At 41.7% G+C, this 15,967-nt stretch overlaps 3 protein-coding genes across 4 annotated transcripts in view; 1 reads left to right on the top strand and 2 right to left on the bottom strand.

Moving 5' to 3' along the window:
• Nucleotides 1–2,249: 2,249 nt before the first annotated feature.
• dnph1 (2'-deoxynucleoside 5'-phosphate N-hydrolase 1) lies at nucleotides 2,250–4,744 on the bottom strand. Its single transcript, XM_088086945.1, has 4 exons — nucleotides 4,323–4,744; nucleotides 2,954–3,025; nucleotides 2,725–2,835; nucleotides 2,250–2,409 (listed from the first exon to the last, which is right to left on the bottom strand). The coding sequence occupies exons 1-4, from the start codon at nucleotides 4,456–4,458 to the stop codon at nucleotides 2,291–2,293; spliced, it is 438 nt and encodes a 145-aa protein (XP_087943071.1). The 5' UTR covers nucleotides 4,459–4,744; the 3' UTR covers nucleotides 2,250–2,290.
• Nucleotides 4,745–5,017: 273 nt separating this feature from the next.
• On the bottom strand, nucleotides 5,018–10,136 carry yipf3 (Yip1 domain family, member 3). The gene is made up of 9 exons (XM_088086931.1): nucleotides 9,885–10,136; nucleotides 8,679–8,888; nucleotides 8,270–8,376; nucleotides 8,144–8,189; nucleotides 7,945–8,037; nucleotides 7,714–7,845; nucleotides 6,729–6,842; nucleotides 6,530–6,653; nucleotides 5,018–5,310 (listed from the first exon to the last, which is right to left on the bottom strand). Exons 1-9 carry the CDS (start codon nucleotides 9,954–9,956, stop codon nucleotides 5,189–5,191), a joined length of 1,020 nt encoding a protein of 339 aa, XP_087943057.1. The 5' UTR covers nucleotides 9,957–10,136; the 3' UTR covers nucleotides 5,018–5,188.
• Nucleotides 10,137–12,656: 2,520 nt separating this feature from the next.
• Nucleotides 12,657–15,967, top strand: part of ncoa4 (nuclear receptor coactivator 4) — a 12,480-nt gene continuing 9,169 nt past the window's right edge. The window contains exon 1 of one of the 2 annotated variants that reach the window (XM_088086912.1): nucleotides 12,657–12,815. In XM_088086912.1, coding sequence (XP_087943038.1) covers nucleotides 12,778–12,815 — 38 coding nt within the window. In that variant the 5' untranslated portion in view covers nucleotides 12,657–12,777. Of the gene's footprint in view, nucleotides 12,816–14,609; nucleotides 14,823–15,967 lie in introns of those variants that run through there. The other variant, XM_088086913.1, reaches the window with a different exon arrangement.

The raw sequence follows: 15,967 nt of genomic DNA, 5'->3' as shown, positions 1-15,967 counted from the left end.
CCTCCTGTTAGCATCAGCACCTCCTCTTAGCATCAGAACCTCCTGTTAGCATCAGCACCTCCTCTTAGCATCAGAACCTCCTGTTAGCATCAGCACCTCCTGCTAGCATCAGCACCTCCTGCTAGCATCAGCACCTCCTGCTAGCATCAGAACCTCCTGTTAGCATCAGCACCTCCTCTTAGCATCAGCACCTCCTGTTAGCATCAGCACCTCCTGTTAGCATCAGAACCTCCTGTTAGCATCAGCACCTCCTGTTAGCATCAGCACCTCCTGTTAGCATCAGCACCTCCTGTTAGCATCAGCACCTCCTGTCCCCTGGTCTCAAAGTCAGAAGTCTGGTTGGATGTCTGAAATCAGGTTTATGGTTCACTCGAGCTGCAGAGACGTTCACGTTTTGTTCTCTGAAAATCTGTCGGTAAATCCCTCACGGTGACCTAACAACAGCTGAAGGAGCGTCATCACGGCGAACGCGTCTCTACAGCCTCGCTGTGGTGGAGACGCGACCGTTCATTTATAGTCTGTTAGCTTGTTATTTTAAGCGATTGTTTTGAGGCTTCACAAATCACAAAGTGGTGTTAATTTCTGATGATTATGTTGCTAAATTAAAAGTAATATAAACGGTTGTTTACCTCAGAGATGGTTTTCTGCAGTGATCCAAAGACGGACGGAAAAAAACGCAGAGGCTTCTTGACGAGGGAACCAGGGCGACGTTAGCTTCCGGGTCGGCCTACACAAAAATGTCATCCATGCAGAACTCGACTGGACTCGGACTTCAACCGTTGATTTCAGTCGGAAATTGCCAATTAGCTAACGTTACTTTAAATTCAGTCGCATGTTAGCTGGTTAGCTAACGTTACTTTAAATTCAGTCGCATGTTAGCTGGTTAGCTAACGTTACTTTAAATTCAGTCGCATGTTAGCTGGTTAGCTAACGTTACTTTAAATTCAGTCGCATGTTAGCTGGTTAGCTAACGTTACTTTAAATTCAGTCGCATGTTGGCCAGTTAGCTAACGTTACTTTGGGCTTTTACTGTTGTTCTCAGCTGATTTTTGTTGTTGTTAACGTCCCGGTAAATAAAAAGAGTAGGGTAAAATAGTACCGTACTGGCAATATAAATAGTTCCTTCATCTTTCGGCCGGACAGGAAATGGGAACTGGAAAAGTTGTGAAACAAAAGCATGTGATTGGTTGATGTTTCACCGCTCAGCTTACTTTTTTGTACCACATCACGTCCGTCCGCAGAGGACCCGTCTTTATATCTATTGCGTCTCTGTGCTCGTCTAGAACAAACCACAGAACCTCAGAGGTTCCCTATAGAACCACTTTAACTTCTTTTCCACCAACATACAACATGTTCTGCTCTGGTTCCTGCACGTAATTTACCGTCCGAAGCATTTCGACCAAAAATGATCTGCACCGGTTTGAACCCGAGCAGTGTGAGCGGCGCTGCCACCTGCTGGACACCTGAGGACCTGAACTCCTCCAGTTTGTGGACGTCCTGAGAAACCCAGAACCATCAGTTACGGAGCGTCACATTTATGTTATCGATCAGGTTATCGATCACATCAGTTATCGGGTTGCTGCAGCTCTGATGAATTTAAATTCTTCCATCAGACAGAAAAATATTCTCCATGTTTGACATTTGGAGGTCAGAGCAGTTTGTAATGATCTCATTAACAGTATATATACATATATATATACATATATATATATATATGTATATATAAATGTATATATATATATATATGTGTATATATATATATATATATGTGTATATATATGTATATATAAATGTGTGTATATATATATATATATATATATATATATGTATAATCATGTAAACCCCACATAATTTTCTGCTTGTGAATATTTTATTTTAACATCAGTATTAGATTAACCCTTTAAAATATGAGCTGATCGGCTTGTTTCTGTCAAAAACACTGGAAGGTGAAAAGCAACCAAAGTGACCAAAAATCAAGAAATCAGTAAAAAGTACAAGAAAATTAACCGGACATTTTTTATTTATTTTTGTTTAAAGTAAAAGAAAAACAAACATTAACTGACCTGAAAAAAGTTCTTAAAAACTGCGTCGGAGGCGTCTGAAAAGTGAAGCCGCTTCGGGTAACGTGTCAAATAACAGACCGTTAAACTCAAAAACCTAAAAAATAAATAGTAAGAAAAATCAGTGAATCCTGAAAGGAGTCCATCAGACAGGAAGTGTTATTTTCAGATTAAAGCTCGCAGAGTCAGTTCAGTTTTTATGGGTTTTATTGTGAAAGTTCTCATGTTCTTCAGGTTCTCTTCAGTTTGCTGAAGAACTCTTCCAGAACGTTCTCCACCTCGTCCTCGCTGTAATCTTTCACCACGAAGAGCTCGCCGTCCTCGGCGCCACGAATCATCGCCGACAGACCTGCAGACGGACAGGAAGTGACATCAACAGATCAAACTCAGGTACAAAAACACAAAGCTGGAGTATAAATACTGTATATATATATGTGTGTGTGTGTGTGTGCTCCAAAAGTACAACTTCAAAGTAAAGGTTTAGTTTGAAAAGTGACCGTCAAAATAGATGTCTTATTTTCTGTTTCCTGCTTAACAACAAACTTCCTGTATATCTTTCAGAATAAAGGCACGAGTGAAGGAAACGAGGAGACAGGAGAGAGAAATGGGACGCAGCCAAGGTGTCAGTCAGGAGAGGAAGGAAGGAGACAGGAAGTGTCCTCACGTCGTCCCGATGACGGTCTGAACAGACAAAAGATCTTCTTCTTCATGTCGACGGCGCGGCCGAGCTCGTAGCCGACGCCCAGAGACGGCTGCGTCACCTCCGCCACCACCACTGCACACACACAGGTCAGAGGTCAGAGGTCACACACACACAAACACACACCTGCAGACACCGCTCAGGGCCAAACCACTAATATCCAATAATCAATAATCAATAATCAGATCATCACCGTCAGACTGTCGCAGCCAGTCCACGTCTCGGTCATGGATGGCTCTGTCTCCTGCTGCTGCAGCGTCCTCTCCTGTCCAATCACAGCACAGCAGCTCAGTGACATCACACACACACACACACACACACACACACACACACACACACACACACACACACACACACACTCTTCCTCTGTGTGTCGAATAAATCTCAGGACTTTGTCTCTGTATCAAATATCACTGTTTCAAACAGTTTATTGTTGGATTTTCATATTTTACGACGGTCCTTGAACACATCATATGTGACAAACCTCAAAGCAGATTTTTAAGTTTCTGGTGCTAAAAAAAAAAAGATTCCCTCTGTGGGTTTGGAAGATATATGTTCATTAAAAACTGACAAAAAAATCAAGAAAAAAATCACCAAAAGATTTTTATGGAAAAAAAAAAAAGAAAACTTTGCCAAAATGGTAAAAGAGACATAGAGACAAAGAAAGACAAAGAAATAAAAGCCAAAAAATCACCCAAACCTTTTACAGGAAAACAATGGCAAACATTTTTAAGGTAGAAAAAAAATCACCATTTTTTAAAGGAAAACAACACTGAGAATAAAACAAAATATTACAAAATTGCCCAAAAAATTAAGACAAAAACCAAATATTTTTTTTTAAAAAAAAACGTAATATTGTTGAAAATTCTGAAAGAACAAACAATGCCAGCATTATATAAAATATATTATTTATAAATTGTACAGAAAAAAAGAAAAAATGTAAAAAAAACCCCAAAAAAAACAAAGAAGAAATAAAAATATCAGTAAATCTTTTAAAGCGAAATTTAAAAGAAAAAGAATGATTTCTTATTAAAATGTTTTTAAAATTTAAAGGTCCTCCTCCGAGCCAAATGAGAATGAAGTCTCTCCCCAGTGCTTAAAAAAATATTGGGCTTCTCCCCATTTTTGCCCCCACCCCCCCATTCATAACGAACAGTCCCTTAACTGTTTTAACTGTTAACCTGCTCACAGTCCTCTAACAGTTACACCAAAGTCCATTTGAAAATCTTCTAATTTAAGCATTTTGAGTTTATCAGTTAACTTACGTTCGATGTTAATCATCGACCAACGTCAGAACGAACAATTTAGACTTCCAGGTGTGAAAATACGTGTTAAACATTGTTTGGTGAATCTCACACCGCGTTACATCCGACAGTAACACACCTGCTGCAGTTCGGCATCAGTCTCAAGTTCCCCTTTCACAGTATTTACATCTCTTACTGCAGTAAATGTACTACAAGTACCTTAAACTTGTACCTTAGTTAACTGCAGTTGGTTACAGTTCCCCTCTGTCTGTGTGTGTGTGTGTGTGTGTGTGTGTGTGTGTGTGTGAGACCTCTGACCTCTGTCGGTGAGCTCGGGGCTGCTCACGTGCTCGGTCAGCACGGTTCCGTAGCTCTGCAGCTTCTCCACGATCCTCCGGTACACGTGCACGTCGTCTCTGCCGCCGCGGATACTGCCGCAGAAATACACCTTCATCTTTCTACTTCCCGTCTCTCTATGTCTCTGCTGTCTGTCTCCGTCTGTCTAATGTCTCTGTCTCTACTGTCTCTACTGTCCCGGTGTTCCCGCGCTCGATGTAAAGGAGCCTGTGCGCAGTTACGTCAGTCTCGCTTGCCCTGAGCGCAGTCTCGCAGGTACACCGCCATCAGCTCATCCTGCTCTCTCCGCTCTGATTGGCTGAATCTCCGCTGTGCAGGCTCCTCGGCCTCTGATTGGCGCAGACTGGAGGTGGCACAACAGGAAGAGGGCGGGAACTACCCCGACAGGCTGTGAATCGGGCAAAAAAGCCCAATTTTTAAATTAAACTTTCAAAGTAAAGTTATTATGGCTGGCAAAATAAATAAATAATAATAACAAAATGAAAATAATTATCGTAATAATGAAAAGTGAGATTAGTAATTAAAGTTATAATACAATTAACAACAATAATAATAACATTATTATACTAATAATATTGGTAAGTAATTATAGTAACAATATAATTGTAAAACAACTTTATGCAAATGCATTGTTACATATTTATAAAATCATGAACTCCAACCCATAAAGTTTATTTGAGTCTCTGTACAGAAACTATAAATACATCTGAACATGAAAACAGCCCAAAAATCACAGACACAAAAAATAATCAAATGTACAAACAGAGAAAGAGATCGACTTTAACATGAAGCTTCTGACAGGAGGAGATGTTTCTGTGTGTGGGGCCTCAGCGGGCCCTCAGCAGGGGCCCCGGGCTCTTCACTGTGGCGTTCAGCGTCAGCTCGGGCACGTCTCTGGCCACCCGCTGCATGGGCGCCATGTTGGGTCCTTCCAGGGAGTCCAGCAGCCCTGAAACCACAAAATCACACGAGATCTCACTCTGACAGGAAATCACACGAGATCTCACTCTGACAGGAAATCACACGAGATCTCACTCTGACAGGAAATCACACAAGATCTCACTCTGACAGGAAATCACACGAGATCTCACACACACACACACACACACACACACACACACACACACACACACACACACAGTGAGCCTCTTGTAAACAAACGACAGTAAACAGGGCAGCTGCAGGTTTTTCTGCTAAAAAGCTCTATAATGTTTATATTTTGGTAATTTTTACGTTCGTGAGTTTATTATTTATTCGTGTAGAAAATATTGTTTTGTCTCGAATTAATTATGATGTTTATTTTTTGGTTATAATCTGCTGGACGTGCAGTAGAGGAGTGTGAGTGTGTGTGTGAGTGTGTGTGTGTGTGTGTGTGTGTGTGTGTGTGTGTGTGAACGCTCATTTACATTAAAAAAATATATCCATGAAACAAAAAAACAAAACATGCCTTCTTAGTTCTCATTAAAACTAAATTATAAGAAAAGAAAAAAAAGACAATCAGCCAAATATTGTCTTTTTTTCTTTTCTTATAATTTAGTTCTATATTTGCTAGGTTTTGTATAATAATCACCAAAATTTCAAAGAAAAAAATAAACACCTGTTTTTTGTTTTCTCTAAAAATTGCCAAAAATTTAAAGTAAAAATATCAGAGAATTTTTACATTTTCTCTAAAAATAACAGGGAAAAAAATCCTAAAAATTTAAAATTGAAAAAAAAAAAATTCAGCAATTTTTTAAATTAAGAAATTGCCAATTTAAGAAAAAGGAAAACACGCCTTCCACACCCGTAACTTTACAATAAATCCATAAAATCTACAATTTTTTTCACATTTTCTTTGAAAGAATCCAAACAAATAACATTTTATCTTAATGTTAAACAGTTTCGGCCTTTTCGATGTTCCCAGCACCGTTCCTAAACTAAGCGTGGCGGAGCGCTGCAGCGGACAAAAAAAACGCAGAAAATGAGAAGAAAAACAGCAGAAAGACTGCTGGTGTTCGGAGTATTTGAAGTTTTTCTCCGACACGCGGATCATAAACCCGATATTATAAAACCAGATCGGCCGAACGCTATTAACGTTAAAGAGCGTGTGTCATAAGAGCGTCTGCGGCCGTCTCCGGGCGGATCTCGCCCTCGTGACCTCGTGACCTCGTGACCTCGTGGCGTCTGACCTTCCACGATCTTGTGGTAGGCGAAGTGCAGGTAGAGCAGGAAGAGCATGTGCAGCAGAGACAGCGTCCCGCAGAGCAGCAGGCGAGGGGTCCGTCCCACCGTGCGGGACAGCAGGGCCGCCACCTGACGAGAGACACACAGAGCGGTGAGCGCGCGGCGGGGGGGAGAGCGGGGGCTGATGGGAAACGGAGTCCTCACCATGCGCAGAGTGGACAGTCCTCCGCAGAGCAGCCACAGGACGTAGAACAGGAAGTGGAAGTGGATGTTGTAGGTGATGAGGAGGACGACGCAGTGACCGAACAGACCGTAACCCTGACGACAGGACAGGAAGTGACGTCACGGGCAAGTTTCTCAGCGTTCACAGCAGAGACACTCAACCCCCTCTGTGTGTGTGTGTGTGTGTGTGTGTGTGTGTGTGTGTGTGTGTGTGTGTGTGATGTGTTTGTGTGTTTGTGTGTGTGTAGTGTGTGTGTGTATTGTGTGTGTAGTGTGTATATTGTGTGTATGTGTAGTGTGTGTATTGTGTGTGTAGTGTGTATATTGTGTGTGTAGTGTGTATATTGTGTTTGTGTGTGTAGTGTGTGTGTGTGTATGTGTAGTGTGTGTATTGTGTGTGTAGTGTGTATACTGTGTGTATTGTGTGTGTGTGTGTATTGTGTGTGTGTGTGTGTATTGTGTGTGTGTATTGTGTGTATATTGTGTGTGTGTATTGTGTGTGTATTGTGTGTATATTGTGTGTGTGTGTATTGTGTATATTGTGTGTGTGTGTGTATTGTGTGTGTATTGTGTGTGTAGTGTGTATATTGTGTTTGTGTGTGTGTGGTGTGTATATTGTGTGTGTATATTCTGTGTATTGTGTGTGTATTGTGTGTATAGTGTGTATATTGTGTGTATTGTGTGTGTAGTGTGTGTATTGTGTGTGTGTATATTGTGTGTATATTGTGTGTATATTGTGTGTATTGTGTGTGTATTGTGTGTGTAGTGTGTATATTGTGTGTATTGTATATGTATTGTGTGTGTATTGTGTGTGTGTATATTGTGTGTATATTGTGTGTATATTGTGTGTATTGTGTGTGTATTGTGTGTGTAGTGTGTATATTGTGTGTATTGTATATGTATTGTGTGTGTAGTGTGTATATTGTGTTTGTGTGTGTAGTGTGTATATTGTGTGTGTGTGTGGTACCAGCAGGGACAGCGTCTGCAGCATGGTGATCTGAGCGTTGACCAGGTACGCCAGGAAGTAGATGAAGGAGGAAATGCCGAGCCAGTAACCGAAACACGTTCCTATGGCTGTTCCCATCAGGGTCCCCTCCCTCTGCAGAGTGACATCACAGTGACATCAGAGGGGTGGGGCTGGTTAGTGTGTGTGTGTGTGTGTGTGTGTGTGTGTGTGTGTGTGTGTGTGTGTTCTCACGATGACGGTCCCGGACGTCTTCATCCCGTGCAGCAGGATCGCCACCAGAGTGAAGACGAGCATCAGAGGGCCGTACAGCTCGCCGGCGATCTTCTACACACAGGAAGTACACACTGTCAGAGGAGGCTTTTATTGTGAAAGGCCTGGATCAGTGTCCTGTTTTCTGTGTGTGTGTGTGTGGCAGGAAGTGGCGGCGTACCTGGGGGAAGTTGATCATGCGGACAGGTATCATGGACTCGATCAGCCTGCGAGGAGACAGACGGCATCAGACGGAGCAGGAAGCAGATGACAGGAAACAGGAAGTGTGTGTGGCGGGGCGTCTTACCTGCTGCGGACCTGCACCGGCTCCACGTCAAAGTACGGCCGCAGGATGTCGATGTTGGCGTACAGGTTGAAGGCTCTGGACGCCTGACGCTTCCCCGCCTGCCACACCTGTACGCATCACACAGGTGAGTCAGACTCTGAGCCTCTCTGCACGCACTCACACTTCCTGTTTGTTTTCCTGTTGTTGACTCCGCTGCAGGACGATGTTGTTGTTTTGTTTGTTTGTTTGTTTGTTTGTTTGTTTGTTTTCCTGTTGTTGACTCCGCTGCAGGACGATGTTGTCAGGTTTTTTTGATAACGTTGTTATCAGTGAGATAATAGTTCTGGTTCAGACAGGTCTCAGGTGTGTGTGTGTGTGTGTGTGTGTGTGTGTGTGTGTGTGTGTGTGTGTGTGTGTGTGTGAGACTCACCTCGTCTGCCACCTGTCGGCCCAGCTGGCCCTTTAACCCCTTCATGCCCAGGAACTCTCCGTCCTCGGCGGCGTCGTCCTCGGTGGCGGCGGCCTCGGCGGTCACCTCCTCCTCCTCCTTCATCCTCTGGTGCATCTCTCCCATGTCCTCGAAGCTGGAGCCCGACGTGTCGTCCATGTTCTCCATGTCGATGACGGCCGAGCCGCCGCCCTGAGCGCAGCAGGAGCGCGCGGGGTTAAAGGTCAGTGAAACCGCATTTTTATGACGACAGGTTCTTTATTTTTTCACCTGAAACAAACTCGGAGCGTAGAGCCACGCTGCCGCGGCGCGTTTAAATGTCGGCTCTTATTTTTGTCATTTATGCTTTTTTACAGCTTCTATCATTATTGTGATTTTAGTTTTCATTGTTCCTGTGACCTCGTCGACCTGCTTTAGGTTTATCCGTGTGTTTTCATGCGGCGCGCTCGGTAACGCTGTGAAGCACAAAGGTACGGTGGCCCTGAGGGTCAAAACACTGCAGCCTTTCGGAGGAAAACTTCAGAAAACAAAACAAAAAAGAAAACAAAATATTTCAATATTTCTCAAGTCCACATAACATTTGGGAAATGTGATTTAGTTTTCTGAGATGTTTTGTTGTCTGACATGTTGTAGTGTTTTGACTCTCGGGGCCACCGTAGAGAGGTAAAAAAGTGCATCTTCAGCTGTTTGTTTTGACTCCTTTAACTCTTCCGGTGCCGCTCTGCCGTAAAACCGTCACTTTAACTCTTGAGTGTCTTTAAGTTGTCCTGATTTCTCACGCGCGCGCACACACACACACAAGTGTGATTCAATGAAGTCACGTTAGATGACGCTGGTGTGACGTCATGGCGCACACGTCACTCAGGTGTGCGCGGTGTGTTTACCTGCTCAGCTGGTTATCAGCTGTTCCACATGTTAAAAACCGCACAGATCACGCAGCCTGTTTGTGAGCTGGCGGGTCATGACGCGCTAACTGATGCTAACTGATGCTAACAACACGTCTGACGGGTCTGTTAGCCTGTTAGCATCTGAGCTAACCTGATGGGGAGTTAGCTCCCGGTCGGTATGTTAGCTCCCGGTTAGCACGCTAACTCACCGGTTAGTTTGGCTTTACAGGAGGTTGGTTAGCTCGTTAGTTAGCACGTTAGCGGTGTGATTAGCCTGTTAGCTGTTAGCCTGTTAGCTCACCTGGATGAGGTTATCATCGAAGCTGCCCCACGGTTCCGTGTTCGTGTTTCTGCTCCCGGAGCCCGCAGACATCTTTCCCCGGTCAACGTCACTTCACCGGGCAGTTCACCGTGTTCGTCCCGGGTCGGTGTCGGTGTGAACGGTACCTCGGCTCACCGGCGGGAGTTCTTTTACACAGAAACGACTAAAAACTCGGATGTTTGTGCCTCTAAAGTCAGAACTACAAACACCAGCAGGCTCCGCCTCCACGCAGCTGCACGCAGGAAGCGTGATGACGTCACCGGGGCTGCATACGTGGAGGCTGTGATGTCGCGAGATTCCCGTGTTTGTGTGTGAGCCTTTATTTACATGTTTATTAACCGTTTATTTCTGAAAAACAGACTTTATTGTTATTTTCTATTATCTGTGTTTAATTCTGTTCATCTCTCTAATTCTAAAACTGTCTTATTACTCATATTTGATAAAGTATTTTTATATTGTCATTTTATATTTTGATTGTAATTGTTATGATGTTTTACCCATTTATGAAATTCCCAGTTTATCAGCTGAGAAATTATTGTATTTTATTAAAAGTACTGATTTTAAAAAATCCTGACAACTACTGAAAATGTAAAACACAAAAACTATAAATAAGCACAAAAAATATTTGGACATTTCAGTTTTATTCTGTTGATACAGCAGACCCTAAAGGATTGTATTTTTGTTTGTGTGTATTTTCTTATTCAGTGTGTATCTGAATTTATTTTTGACATTATATTATTTAATTATTGTTCATTTGGATTCATATTTGCATTATTTAATGTAGTTATTGTGCATTTGAGTTTTACCTTAGTAGATGGCTTTCTAAGGTTTAAAGCTTTCAACAGCACACTTTAAAAAACGCAATTTGCATATTTGCAGACTTCTTTTTTTTTTAAAGTCATTTGAATTTAAAAATCTTTTTCTGTATTTGAGGCAGTTGCTCCTCGAAATGTCTTGAAATCCTTCAAATATCCTAAAAAAACATCCTAAAATGACAGAAACGTCCTAAAATGACAGAAACATCCTAAAATCCTGCCCCTGGTCTCGTGACATTTCGCTGCATTTTTTTTTTTTTTATTGATAGTGTCCACCACACAATATATACATTATCATATATACAGACACACAAACACCAGTGTATATACAATATATACAATATATACAAATGTACATATATACATAAACATTCAGGGTATCTGCAAAATTAATTAAACATGTTAAAGGATTCGCAAATGTCCAGAGTCTTCATTGCTTTTTTGTCTTTTACACCATGTAGGGAGATCATATAAAACTCTACTTCCTTTATAAATTGTTGTATTTTTGGAGGTTTTTGATTCCATTTGCACTTGTGAATATAATACTTGCCATACAGTATAAGTAAATTCAAGATGTAACTTTTTCGATGTTCACTAGCACTATTTCCATAGAAAAATAAAACATCCTTTTCTCTCAGCTGAATATTGGAGCCAGTCTGTACATTGTAGAACTGCTCGACCTTTGACCAAAATATTCGACAATAGACACATTCAAAAAACAAATGGCAAATAGTTTCTGTCTCATGGTTACAAAACACACAGTTTCTCTCCACAACCCCAAATCTTACAACAACTTGATTTGTTGGGTAAATTAAATGTAATATTTTAAAAGCTACTTCCTTGACTTTATTTGTTACAAAAAATTTCTGATTAAACGTCCATACAGATTTCCATTTAATATTTTCAAATTTTGAGTTCCAACTGGATTCTGAGGGGTTGAGGTTTGGTGGTACAATTTCCTAATATATTTATTGCTACATTTGTCACTTATTAACTGTACTCCACCTAAGGAGAGCTCTGATGAATATCGTGTGTTCTCCTCTCCTCCCCCTTGCAGAAGTGTCAGCAGTCCATATTCTTTAGGAGTGATGGGTATTTTATATTTCGTTAGAAATTCTGTATAGCTGTACAGCTGTCTGTTTCTATTTAATAATTGCATGACAAACAAAATGTTGTTTCCCACCCAACCATCAAAAAATAATGTTTTATTTTTATATTTGATATCTTTGTTGTTCCAGATTAAAGATCTGTGTGGAGAGAAACTGTGCTTGTATATCATTAACCATGACATTAAGGCTTGTTTATGGAAATTAGACAGATTGACAGGAATCTTGCCTACATCATAATTACAATGCAGCAAAAACTCAATACCACCCACCTTCCTGAATAACAGTTCTGGGATAATAAACCATAATTTGTCTTTTTCTTTTATATATTGTTTGAACCAGTTGATCTTAAAGACTATGTTGGCTAACACATTTAAACCTCCTTCAGAGTATGAATTACATAATACATTCTTTTTTAAATAATGTGGTTTATTTTTCCATATGAAGTCAAACATTTTCCTGTCAATCTGTGTAATATGTTCTTGTGGAACATCCATGACCATTGCTGGGTAAATTAGGCGTGAAAGACCTTCACTTTTAGAAAGTAAAACACGTCCATTCAGAGATAAATCTCTTACCAACCAAAAATCAAGTTTCTTTTTCACTTTTTTTACCAGAGGATCAAGGTTCATATTGGCCCGTTCCTTTTGATTTTTACATATTTTTATACCCAGATATGAAACCACGTCTTTAATAGGAATCACATTGATTTCAAGTGGGTCATTTCGCTGCATCAGTTTCCAGCTGCAGTTACAATGACGTCACCAGCAGAGGTCAGTCTCGCTCTCTCTTCCTCTAACGGGATCTCTGTTCTCGCGAGACTTTCCGCCCTCATGTTGTTTTTTTTCCCTGACGTGATCGTGTCATTGGGGTCGCAGCTGGTGGAAACACCGGCTTCAAACGGAGCTCCTTTTTCACTTTAACGTGTCGCCGAATAAACTCGGATTATTGATGACATCTAAACTGAGGGTCCACAGCAAAGGCTCGCGGTGAGTTGAACCGTCTGCGACCCGGAAACGCGGCGCGATTCACGGCGGCAGAGTCGGCTCGTCTGCGCAGCTACTAGCATGAAGGCTAACTGTAGCTAGCAGCTAGCTGTGACAGACGGCGGCGTGTTATCGGCCATGAGACATCCGTGTTATCGGCTATGAGACATCCGTGTTATCGGCTATGAGACATCCGTGTTATCGGCTATGAGACATCCGTGTTATCGGCTATGAGACATCCGTGTTATCGGCTATGAGACATCCGTGTTATCGGCTATGAGACATCCGTGTTATCGGCTATGAGACATCCGTGTTATCGGCCATGAGACATCCGTGTTATCGGCTGTAAAACGGACCGATGGGTTCGGTTAATCGACGGTCGGATGCCAGCTCGGGTCCTGTCGACAGCTCGCAGGTGATCCGCTCAGCTAACTGAGCTACTTTAGCTTAAAACCATCTGTGACCTCCAGCTGCTGTTAAAATGATGCTGTTAATGAAAATACTGATGTTTGCGTGTGTGGCTCATTACAAAAATCACAATCATCCCCTCTCAGTGGTTTAAACGTTTAAATTGATTTTCGCCTGGTACTACGTGTTTAAAAAGCAAAAACAAACCCCTGAAAAAATGTTACAATTTAACACCACCGTTCATCAGTAAGATTTAAAGGGATTTAAAACTAGTTTTTATTGATTATACACATAAATCGTATGCACTCTGTAATTCGGCTCTCTCATAGGTCGCTTATCAATGTCACTTGTACCGAGACGTCTTTTTTCCAGCTGATCCTCGCAGTCTCCTTCCAGCGGAGGCGCCGCGGTGAGCGCAGCGCTCCGACCACAAAAGTAGATATTTAATCGACATGAAGTGCAGCTGGGTGGATCATCTGTAGGCCGAGTTCACCGGGTGACCTTTGATATTCGGAAAAAGTGTGTGGTAGTTGTACCAACTCTGCAATCTGTCCAGAAAAATCGATCAAACATAAAAATGCAATGTTGTCGTATGGAGTTTGGCGAGCATCGACATCTGTCTGTTAATATGAAACCGAGTTATCAGCTGGTCTCTGTCGCATCCTATTAAAGCAAACATTGATGATATGTAAGTTTTTGGTTCCTTGGAAAAGCTCTTAATAACCACATCGCAGTAGTTATAACGAGTATATTGATGTTTCACCAGGCACTACGTCTTAAATAAGTGAAACCCGACTCCCTTTAAAAAAAAATGATATTTTTAGCGTTACAGTTTATCTGTAGCTCTTAACGTGGTATTTCATTATGTTTTAAATTATTATAAACGTTACTAGTATCCGCTCTGTAATTCGGCATACTCATATTTCGCCGAGCAGTGCCACGTGAAACAAGATTTCATCTTTTACACGCGATTCATGTCTCAGTCCTGCAGTCTCCTTCCAGCGGAGCGCCGCGGTGAGCGCCGCCGTGCAGCGCCGCGGTGAGCCGCGGTGCAGCGCCGCGGTGAGCCGCGGTGCAGCGCTCCGCCTGTGAAAGTAGATCAGCTGGTGGATCATCTGTGGGCCGAGTTCAGTGGCCGACCTTTGATATTTGGAGAAAGTGTGCGGTTCCTGTACCAGCTGCGCAAACTGTCAAAAAAATCAGTTCAAGGTAAACATGTGGCGTTGTGTATGGAGTTTCGCGAGTCACGTTTCCTCCGAGTTAATAAAACACCGAGTTATCAGCTGGTATCTGTCACATCCGAGTTAATAAGCAATATATGTAATGTTGGTGTTTATGGGGGAGATAAGAGAGGGGGGCAGGTCACTGGGTTCTCAGTGCGGGGCCTGTTTGGGGCCCTCCCCCGGTGTGCGGGGCCCTCCCCCGGTGTGCGGGGCCCTCCCCCGGTGTGTGAGTGTACGTGCGGGCGGACAGGCGGTGATGGCGGACAGGCCGCAGAGTTTCCTCATTCCTCTGAGAGCTCAGCGCGACAATAACCGGTTTGTTTTCGGTGTGAGCGGCTGAACTTTGAGCTGCAGACGATCCGTTTTCCACCGACATGAGGTACGGCCGCTAACCGACGCTTTCTTCCTTCCATTTGTTTCCGTCTTTTCACGCCGCTGAGCTGCCGGTTCGCCTCCACATGGCTCCGGTGCGGATTTATTCTTCATGTCTCATGCAGATTGTTGTTGAGAAACTCAGACTGGGATTAAAGATTAACCCTTTGAAACCTGGAAAGCACTTCTCTGCATTTTGCTGCTTTTAAAGGCCTTTAGCGAGCAGGTAGCTGAAGCTGTTGTACTCAGAGGACAGCAGTTTGATTTCTTCCAAAAGCATGAAAAAAGGCAATCAGCAACGTGCTAAATAATGTTCCACAATTTACAAAAAAATAATAGATACATAACTTTTTAAAAGCTAGAGGAGACCAGGGAAAAATTATATTAATTATCACGATTCCATATTTAAAGTTACAAAACTCTTATCGTTTTTAATCACTTTTCCACGTCATTTCTGTTGTTGTTTTTTTGTTTTTCCTTTTCTTCTTTTTTGTTTTGTCTGTTTTTATTATTTTCAGGGAATCTTTTGTGCTATTTACTTATTTCTTGCTATTTTTGGGTCACTTCTGTATTTGTTAGTCATTGCCTTCCTCTCAGGTTTTGAAAGAAATGAAAGTAATTTGCTCAGGTTTCAAAGGTTCAACTGAAACAGTCTGTTATCTAACAGGGTGATAAAAAAATGTTGTTAATTATTAGGACACGTTAATGTGAATATGGATATTTACAGGTAAAACTTGCAGTATAACTAAATATACTTAAATATCCACAGTACTGTATTTGGAGATAGATTTGTCTCTTTTTTGTGTGTGAAAAAATCCAAAGCCTGTGTTTTAATGTGTAATTTCTTAATATAAAACAGTTAACATAAATCTATAAAAAAAAAAAATGGTTTGTCAGTTACAAAAAAACAAGCAAATATAAAACACAGCTGCACATACACAGATAGACTCCACACATAAAACTGTCTGTGAATACACAGAACTCATTTAAAACTAAAATAAAAACATTTGAAAATATCTTTCTAACATTAGCAACATTTGAACAGAACCCCCCCACCAAATTTTTTTCCATATTTTGGGTTTGTAGGAATAAAGATTAAAATAAAATAGAGAAATAAGAAAAGGAAAGGTTTGAACATCTCAGTTCTGCCCT

The sequence above is a fragment of the Plectropomus leopardus genome, chromosome 13, assembly GCF_026936395.1.
Source record: "Plectropomus leopardus strain MGB_pleo_1.0 chromosome 13, ASM2693639v1, whole genome shotgun sequence".
Classification (NCBI taxonomy): domain Eukaryota; kingdom Metazoa; phylum Chordata; class Actinopteri; order Perciformes; family Serranidae; genus Plectropomus; species Plectropomus leopardus.
Note: the sequence above shows the minus strand (reverse complement) of the source record. Positions and strands in the feature narration are given on the sequence as shown.

Excerpts from the sequence above, each read along its gene's own strand:
- yipf3 (XM_088086931.1), bottom strand. The coding sequence starts at position 9,956 with ATGTCTGCGGGCTCCGGGAGCAGAAACACGAACACGGAACCGTGGGGC. Across the intron at positions 8,377-8,678 it reads GCCGACAGGTGGCAGACGAG|GTGTGGCAGGCGGGGAAGCG; the intron begins GTGAGTCTCACA and ends TGATGCGTACAG. Across the intron at positions 8,038-8,143 it reads GCATGATCAACTTCCCCCAG|AAGATCGCCGGCGAGCTGTA; the intron begins GTACGCCGCCAC and ends TCCTGTGTGTAG.
- dnph1 (XM_088086945.1), bottom strand. The coding sequence starts at position 4,458 with ATGAAGGTGTATTTCTGCGGCAGTATCCGCGGCGGCAGAGACGACGTG. Across the intron at positions 2,836-2,953 it reads CTGGCTGCGACAGTCTGACG|TGGTGGTGGCGGAGGTGACG; the intron begins GTGATGATCTGA and ends GTGTGTGTGCAG. Across the intron at positions 2,410-2,724 it reads CAGACCGTCATCGGGACGAC|GTCTGTCGGCGATGATTCGT; the intron begins GTGAGGACACTT and ends GTCCGTCTGCAG.